The sequence below is a fragment of the Chrysemys picta genome, unplaced genomic scaffold (assembly GCF_011386835.1).
Source record: "Chrysemys picta bellii isolate R12L10 unplaced genomic scaffold, ASM1138683v2 scaf2202, whole genome shotgun sequence".
Taxonomy (NCBI): domain Eukaryota; kingdom Metazoa; phylum Chordata; order Testudines; family Emydidae; genus Chrysemys; species Chrysemys picta.
The window spans coordinates 1-9,368 of NW_027054906.1; the positions used below are offsets into that span (position 1 = coordinate 1).

The following is a 9,368-nucleotide window of genomic DNA, read 5'->3' on the forward strand; positions in this document are numbered from 1 at the left end:
AAAATCTCAAACTATGAGAGATAAAGTGAATGTACAGCCTTGTTTTGTGTTAAAGCCTCCTTTGGAAAGAGATTCATTACTACTGATGGGTTTTATACCGAATTTTTTTTTAACCTCTAAAAGAATGGCAGTAAGTGGAAAACATTTTAAGTAACAAAACACACTGTGATTTAAGTAACAGTATTGAAGTTTAAGATTTTTACTAACTGATTTAGTGTGCCAGAAGATGATAGTGTACTTGCTTCAAGGCATAACTTATAGTCTCAGATTTCAATCATCTCCAAGTGAGATAGCAGCATACCCAGACCACTTTAAAAAAGTACAAGTATAGCAACATTGGACTCATTTAGCACCTCCCGTAGGAGGCTCTGAAAGGGCTTTACAAACATCAATGAAGCCTCAACACTCCTGAGAGATAGATTAAATGTTTTTCCCCCATTTTACATATTTTTGGAAATAGATGCAGAGAGAGGTTAAACAGCATGTGACTGAGGTGGGAACAGAATTTAGATCTTCTGATTCCCTGTCCTCTACCTTAATCGCAAGCTTCTATTTTTTTCGCCCAAAAAATTTCTAGATCAACAGTTAGAAAACAATCTTGGATACTATACCCAGCTTCTAGATTCACAGCAGCCTTGTCAGTCCTCAAGTCCTCACTGGCCTCAGAAACGTGTTTAAAAATACATTTAAACATAGATCAAAACAGATTGTAGCAAAACTAGTTTATAACTCTGCTAGGCTTACTTGTGTGGATAGGGATCAAGGAATAGTTTTAAACATTTTTTAATGAAGATTCTTTGGCTTAACATAGTTTGGCCAGTGTTGTAAGAAAGTTCAGGAGAAGTTGCAGCAAAAAGGTGTTTAAACATGATTCCACAGCCAGTGATAACAGAGCCTAACTTGGATGTTTATTGGAACACTGTGATAACAGTTTCCTAACCAACAATTTGAGACCTATTCTCACATTGCCAAGTCTTCAGGAGAACCATGCTAATCACCTCACCATCTGGGTTTAGGCAAAGCAAGTGAAGTAGCAATCATAGAAGAATTCTGTACTGAGGCCTTGGCTACACTCAGGAATTCATAGCGCTGTGAAGCGCGAGTGTAGTCGCGCTGCCAGCGCTGTAAGTACTCCATCTCTCCGAGGGGAGTAGCTTGCAGCGCTGCGAGTGAGCGCGCAGTGTTGCAGGCTCTGATCACACTGGCGCTTTACAGCGCTGCACTCGGGGAGGGGGGACCGTTTTCACACCCCTGAGCACAGCAAGTTGCAGCGCTGTACAGCGCCAGTGTAGCCAAGGCCTCAGTGTGTGTTGCAGTGGTAAGCAAACAGACTTGGTGTTATGGAAAGAGGAAAAGAGGAGCTACACAATACCCACTGACTACTCTGCTTCCCATGGAGATGCCCATTTCAAAAGAAACAGAATGATGTTGGGGGATGGAAGAGTAAAGAACAGAGCAGAATCCCTTCCTGGTATCCTAGACACAAACAAGGAACAGCTGCCTCACTCCTCCCTTCTCAAACTTCTCACTCCTGCAATGCATTGATGTGCATTTGCATTCTCAGTTGAAAGTCTTATGATTTTTATACCAATTTCATGAATTTTGTTGGTCTTCCTTCTGATTCTTGAACTCTTGGGGTTCAACATACTCTCACAGGAGGATTTGTTAAAGATGGCTGTGGTGTCAGACTGCAGTTAAACCCATCTATTGAATCTGAAAAATAGTAAGAAGAGCATGGTTTACAACAGGCCTACTAGGAAATAAACAAAATAGTAATGCCCACCACCAAAGCATGAGCAAGAAGTGGTTTAGTTACAAGTTTGAAGAGTAAAGAAGTGGAGTGCTCTAGAGTCTAGAGTACCAAAAAGGAGACTAAGGGAGATTTTCAGAGGCACACAGGGCAGCTAGACACCCAACTCCCACTGAAAGTTAAAAGGAAGGGAAAATTTTTCCCTTCTTGGGATAAAGAGCCTTTGCTGGACAATTAGCAGTATTTCACATATTTAAAGGCTCATCTCCTCTATAAGGAAAGGTTGCTTACCAGTAATTGTTCAAGAGTTGCCTCTGTGTATTCACAACTTGTGGGATTTGGCACCACTGAATTGCTGAGCTGCACAACTGCCTTGAAAAGCCACATCTGTTGGGGATTCCATGAGTGTTCCTGTGAGATGGTGATGCCGTCACCCTACTCTACATACAAGAGTGTATAGCTTTTCAAGGTAGTTCAGTGCCAGATCCCACAAGTGGGAATATCCAGAGGTCCTCAAAGAAAACACACAAGTTTGACAATGGTTATTAAGCTCTGTTGCATCTCAGCCCACATTCTAATAGACCAGGCTGAACTGTGGCTATATCTGGGCCATGTTCTAGCCAGATTCAAAAAGTGTTCGAGGGAATTAGGCAAAATTCTCTAGATAATATAATTTTAGCCTGATTAGAATATGGTTCAGCACAATGTTCACAGTCCAAGCTCAAAAATGTGTTAGAAAAGACAAGTCAATATGCTAATGAATTTAATTACAACTGTTAAAACTGTTTCTCTGTCATAGATGGGGCCTTTGACTTTAGCACAGTTTAGGGGTATTAAATTCCCATGTACGCCATGTTAAATTCCCATGTACGCCACAAAATGGAATGTTTTAACTGTGCCGTGGGGATAATACAGAGGAGACTTTAGGCCCTGTTCACTTTTCAGTTGTAACCAAGCTCGGGACACATTTACAACAAGGTTAGAAGGTTTAGCATAGTTGGGATGTAACCAAGGCTAGAGCACTGGACAATCCAGGAAGATGGGGGCCTAGTTTTATTTGTGCATTATGAGCAGGAGCATTAGTTTGTCACAGTGTTAGTTACAAATTGGCAAAAAAGTGGAGCTGCTTCTCTCCCATCTCCTCTTCCTTATCCTTCTGTTGGTTTTGGAGAAATATTATAACCACTGTAGAGTTAAAGAGCTTATTTTTAAAGAAAAGTGGGGGAGGCTGAGAAGAGTATAAAGAAGGGGGAGAGAACAGGAGGGAAAGATGAAATTGGGAAAAGTAGTAAAGAACAGATGAGAGGAAAATAAGGTACAAGAAAAAAAGAAAAGGTGGAGAGGAGATAAAGGAAGCAAGAGGAGAGGAGATGGGGACAGCCAGTCCCTCAAAATAACCTAGGGCAGAAGCTCCCATCCATTTCTATTTTTCTTTTAAAAACCACAGAGTATTCTTAAGTATCATGTTTAAAAATCTTAATCATAATAACCTACCAAAAAAAAAACAAAAAACAAAAAACAGGAAAGCACCATCAAAGCTCATGGACAGCTCCAGTTGCTGTAATTAACAACAACAAAAAAGTTTTATTTCAGCTGTCTACAGCTGACATTGTGGGTTGCATATGTATGTGTGCACAAGTCATGCCATCATGTAAAAAAGCAGGACATTTTTTAAAAACTTGCAGAGGAGACAAAGAACCTGCCAATAGCATGGACAATTAACTACTATATGCACACAACTTGGGTGAACATTTTTACCAATTTAGTCTTATAGCAATGATTTTTTTTTTACAAACTAGTTGACAATTGGTTATGAGGCATTTGGTTATTGGATTTAGATAATTATTTATGCAACACCAAAAAAAATGTTCAAATTCCTTTACAGCCCAAATAAATCATGACATGATTTCCCCCCTCCCCGCCAAATAACTTGCACTCTAATTCTGGCTGTGATACAAGTGATTTTAATGATATGTGCATGGGTTAAAGCAGGAAAAGTGTTGAATAAATATTATCTGAGCTTGGTTTTTCAAAGCCCCGTGTTGTATATGACAAAATCATTCTCTATGTCATAAAGATATGCTAAATGAAGATGGTTTTACATTGCTCACTGCATAGCTTCACCTATAACTGAAGGTACACACTAATTATTGAAATGATGTAGGAGACATTTTAAATTGCTGGCTTAAAAAAATGGAATTTCAGAAACCCAGAATGTGTATCAGGGGACATTTCTGAATTTTGTATAATCCTGATTTTAGATAATCAGAGTTCAAATAATTGGAGTTGAGTTATAGTACATTAAAAAGCAGTAACAGTAGGTTTTTGTCTTGTATGATATCAACCTACCTCTTGAGGTGAATTTTCTGTCTGAAAAACTGTTCAAATGGACATAAGGTTCACTCATTTTTTCTAGAAACATAGTGCTTATTTCTTTCTTTCTGGAGTGGTATTGGACAAATTCAAAACTTTCCCAGTCACTGCAACTGTGTTTTTGCTGATCCCAAACCAATAGAAGAAATCAAACAGGGCATCAGATTTGAACTCATAGGAAAAGCTCAAGTCTTCTCCGGTAACTAAATGGCTTCCTGGAGGGAAAAAATTCTTGACAACTTCTTGGAAATCAAACTGGGGGGAAAAAAAAATTATATATAGTTAAATGTTTAAATCATGTAAGGCATGATCTCTGCCTCAAAGAGCTTAAAACTTATACTTTAGATGTGACATCCTATTTAAAAAACAAAAAACAAAACCAAAAAACTTACCCATAGAATTTGAATCTGCAGTTGCAGACATGGAGACCTGCAGCATTCTAATCCCCATACCACACAGCTGTCTATTACTAGCATCACTGCTTTGACATTTGACTCACTTTCCCCCTCCTTTCCTTGTGATTGGGGGGGGAGAAAAGAGGGAGAAGTGTCAAAGCAGTGATCCTAGTGATACTAGCAGGTGCAGTGATGCTTTCAAATAAACTTTATATAATGGGCAAGGGACTTCAATGAAGAGATGTTTGAATACTAAACTCCTATGATTATAGTTCCTTTTTGCCCTCCAGAGATGGCCTATACCTGTATTGTCATAATTTCCTCATCCTTAAAATGTTAACCTGACAAACTACAATTGTCCTAGATTTTTTGTGCTATGAAGATGAGACTGAAAGGTGAAAACTACATTAGCCTGACAAGGGTCTAGTCTTGCAGAAGCAAAAAAATTCAAGTTAAAGCTCAAATTCCATGCTCACATTGCTCTTCTCAGTAAAAAATGTGCTGAAACTACACATTTTGGCAGACTTCTGTATAACATGAAGATTGCCTATTACCAACCAGATTTTACCTTTTCATAAATACGTACTTCACGTTGCAGATGGCCATGGGAGAGATTTTCAGCTCTGTACTTCAGAAACACATGATTAATTAGCTAATTGCTAATAAGATAGCTAATCCTATTTTGGGGGATAGATTATTTCCTAGTGCCTCATTCTGGCTTTACAGCACAAAATATACCAGGTACTTCTTAGAAATTCTCTTACCTGAAAGAATATTAATGGTCTTCCTACCAAAGGACAGCATTATCAAAAGTATATTTGAGTGTAAACCTAATTATCGGAGCCTAGATTTTCTGAATTGCATATACAGAAGTGTGCATGAAAAACTTGCACGTGCAATTACAGTTATTGTACATGCATCTGCAAAAATGACATGCACAAATAGCTGTTAGACATCTAAATAGTCACGTGTACACATAATTTATTCATGCATGCAGAATACATATTTCTGAAATTCTAGGAATAATGTCTAAGGCCAGGCCTACATTAGAAACTTTTACCAGTATAGCAAAGTTGGTTGGGTATGGGATTTTTTTGTGACATTTCTACACTAGGGCTTTTGCCAGTATAGACACAATTAGATCAGCACAAAAGTGTTCTGCCAATATAGGTTATTTAGTGTGCCAAACCAGTCTAAGCTGCACTGGCAAAAGCATTTTTTGCCGATATCAACTGCATCTATAATAGAGAAGTTTGCCAGTATAACTATAGCAACAAATCTTTTTTTTTAATGTAAACCTGGCATAAGTATCTGATATGAATGACCTAGCATCACACATTTTGTATACACAATTTGCTTTGTGAAGTGCTGCTCACACATGATGGTATAAAACACTTAGTAGAACACTATGCCAATGTTTTCATCCCAGAGGAAATTTTTAAAAGATATATGTTTTTCAGTTCATTCATCATTAGATATGCTTTTTTTCCCCCGTTTGAAATTTCAGAATGTTGGTCTGAACAAAATGAGTAATGATTTCCTTTACAGAATGTTAAGCAATACTAGAGTAACACTCAACAAGTCACAGATGAAAATGCTACAGTCAGGTTTTAATGTAATTCATTTATTGCTTTATGTCGGGGTAGGCAACCTTTCAGAAGTGGTGTGCCAAGTCTTCATTTATTCACTTTAATTTAAGGTTTCGTGTGCCTGTAATACATTTTAACGTTTTTTTAGAAGGGGTCGCTCTCTAAGTGAATATTATATAACTAAACTATTGTTGTATGTAAAGTAAACAAGGTTTTCAAAATGTTTAAGAAGCTTCATTTAAAATTAAATTAAAATGCTGATCTTACGCCGCCAGCCTGCTCAGCCCGCTGGGTGGGGAGTTCAGGGCAGAGGGCTGGGTGTTGGGGGGGACTCGAGATCAGGGCAGAAGGCTAGGTGTGGGGGGGTTCAGGGCAGAGGGCTGGGTGTGGGGGGGGACTCGAGGTCAGGGCAAAGGGCTGGGGTGTGTGTGGAGGTGCAGGGCACAAGGCTGGGTGGGGGGGGGTTCAGGGCAGAGGCCTGGGTGTGGAGGGGGACTCGAGGTCAGGGCGGAGGGCTGGGGTGGGGTGGGGGGTTCAGGGCAGAGGGCTGGGTGTTGGGGGGGACTCGAGGTCAGGGCAGAGGGCTGCGGGGTGTGGAGGTGCAGGGCAGAAGGCTGGGTGTTGGGGGCAACTCGAGGTCAGGGCAGAGGGCTAGGGGGTGTGTGGGGGGGGTGCAGGGCAGAGGGATGGAGCTGTGGGGCTGCAGGGCAGAGGGATGGGTGTGTGTTGGGGTGGGGAGGTACAAGACAGAAGGCTGGGGTGCTCGGCTCGTGGGGGTGCTCCCAGCCCCCTGCCCTGAGCAGCTCATGGCAGGGGGCTGGGAGGGATATGACCTGTTCCACCCCCTTCCCCCAGGCCCGTCCCTACCTCTCTCTGCCTGCTCTACGGCGCAGCCAGCACGCTGCGCTCGGCTCTGCTCCTCTGGGAGGAGGAGGAGGGGCCGGAATGCACCATGTTGTGCGAAGAAGCAGGGGAGGGGGGAAGCTTGGCTGCTGCAGGACCAAGCTTCTGCCTCCTGCCCCCGCAGGGGAGAGCGGTGGGCGGGGAGGCTGCGGGGGGCTGGGACCCCCCCCACCGCTCTCCCCTGCAGGGGCAGGAGACAGAAGCTTGATCCTGCGGCAGCCAAGCTTCCCCCTCCCCCTTCTTCCCACAGCGTGGTGCATTCCGGCCCCTCTGCCCTCCTCCTCCTCCTCTCAGTGGGCAGCAGTGTGCCACTCAGAATCGGCTCGCGTGCCGTGTCTGGCACGCGTGCTGTAGGTTGCCGACCCCTGCTTTATGTCCCCTAAGTCCTCTGGAGAATGTTGCAATCCACATAATACCCCCTATAATAATTCTGCATCTCTGATTTATCTTTCAGATATGAAGAAACATGTAACCTGATATACAGTTAGATAGGCCCAGATCCTCAAAAGAATTTAGACACTTAACTTCCTTTATTAGCAATTAGCTAACTGATCATGTGTTTCTGAAGTGCAGATCTGAAAATCTCTCCCATGGCCATCTGCAAAGTGAAGTACATTTAAATAAAAGGATATTAGGCATTTACATACCTTAGGATCTGGGCTTTAATGACTACACATCTGGAGGTGAAGGGCATAAATGATTCCAACTAAAGTTGACATGTAATTTACACAAAATGTATTCCTTTGAGTCAGCTTTTTCTGTTACACTGTAATGGACTAGTGCTACTTTATGCTTCCACCCACTTTTAGCCAGACCGTATTCCTTTTTTGGGATGGAGAGGGCCTGGTGGGGATGGAAATCCACGCTTTGCAGGAGAACATCATGTAGCTGAAATTCAGTACTAAACTGAGTAGGCTATCTAAATGCTCACATATTGTTTGCAGTGTTGTTGTAGCCGTGTTGGTCCCAAGATATTGGAGAGACAAGATGGGTGAGGTAATATCTTTTATTGGACTAACTTCTGTTGATGAAAGAGACAAGCTTCTGAGCTACACAAAGCTGTTCCTCTGTGTTTGGGAAAGGTACTCGAGAGTCACAGCTAAATACAAGGTGGAACAGATGGTTTAGCATAAGTTGTTAACACAAGATGTAAGAACCCATTCAAGGTAAAATGACCAGTTAGCATCTCTGCAGTCATAGCACAAGAAAGGGGAGGTTAGTGGGTTACAGACTGTCACAATCAACGGTAATCAGATACTGGATTTATGGTTTATTACAACAATCTGTAACCTACTAACTACGCCTTTCTTGTCCTATGACTGCAGAGGTCATAACTGGCCATTTCATCTTGAATGGTCTCTTACAATGCATGTTATGTACCGCACTAAAATAGATTGGTATAATGTTATAGTTCACAGTATTTTATAAGTTAGAATTCATTCCTGCAAATAAAGCTGTTACCCTTTTGGGCACTCTCACAAGAGCAACAATATTTTATGTCCTCTGCTCAACAGGATGCATTGAATGCTTTAAGTTTAATCAGATTAAAAACAAATGAGGGCAAAATTGGACCCTTACTTGCTAGCAATGTAAAAAAAACCAAAAAAACAAACAAACAAAAAAAACAAAAAAAACCCCACAAATCTGAAACACAGAATTTTGAGTTTGGCAACTAAAGAACATCTCAGTTCACTGCTAAGGACAAAGCAGGTGCCTAAACTTTGAACCCATATTGGGTTTTTTTATTATTATTTTAATATATGTTGTATAGTTTATATTTAAAGAGAATAGGCTATACCAAAACATGCATTATAAATCTGTTTATTTGCAAGTTTCCTCCAGAAACCACTTCTGTTTGTGCCTCACACAAGCCAAAAGGAAAGTTAATGTTCAGCACAAACAGCCTTGAGTATCTTATTAACAGCACATATCCAGGACTCACCCGCAGTTTGTAACTTTCTCCGAACACTGAGGATATTACTGTGTTCATACCATGCTCTATCTGTCTTCTCATCTTAGGATGTCGTGTGTTCACGATAAGTGCATATGTTTTTTCTGAAACTGATACAGTTAAAATGTTACTAATTCCTACATCTGACATCAGCAATATTCATTCACATGCATTAAAGTCTTTAGATCAGTGGCTCTCAACCTTTCCAGCCTATTGTACCCCTTTCAAGAGTCTGATTTGTCTGCATATCCCAAGTTTCACCTCACTTAAAAGCTACTTGCTTATAAAATCAGACAAAATACTAAAGTGTCACGGCCACACTATTACTGAAAAGTTGGTTACTTTCTAATCTTTACCATATAATTATAAAATAAATCAATTAGAATATAAATACTCTACTTACATTT

The 9,368-nt window shown here is 40.9% G+C and overlaps 1 protein-coding gene across 1 annotated transcript; it reads right to left on the reverse strand.

The window, feature by feature from the left end:
• Window positions 1-6: 6 nt before the first annotated feature.
• On the reverse strand, window positions 7-9,164 carry LOC101939227 (mesenteric estrogen-dependent adipogenesis protein). Its single transcript, XM_065580252.1, is given in 4 exon segments — window positions 7-1,713; window positions 4,100-4,192; window positions 4,195-4,378; window positions 8,953-9,164. Coding segments are annotated over 4 exon segments (510 nt in total). The 5' UTR covers window positions 9,112-9,164; the 3' UTR covers window positions 7-1,639.
• Between the last annotated feature and the right edge of the window lie 204 nt (window positions 9,165-9,368).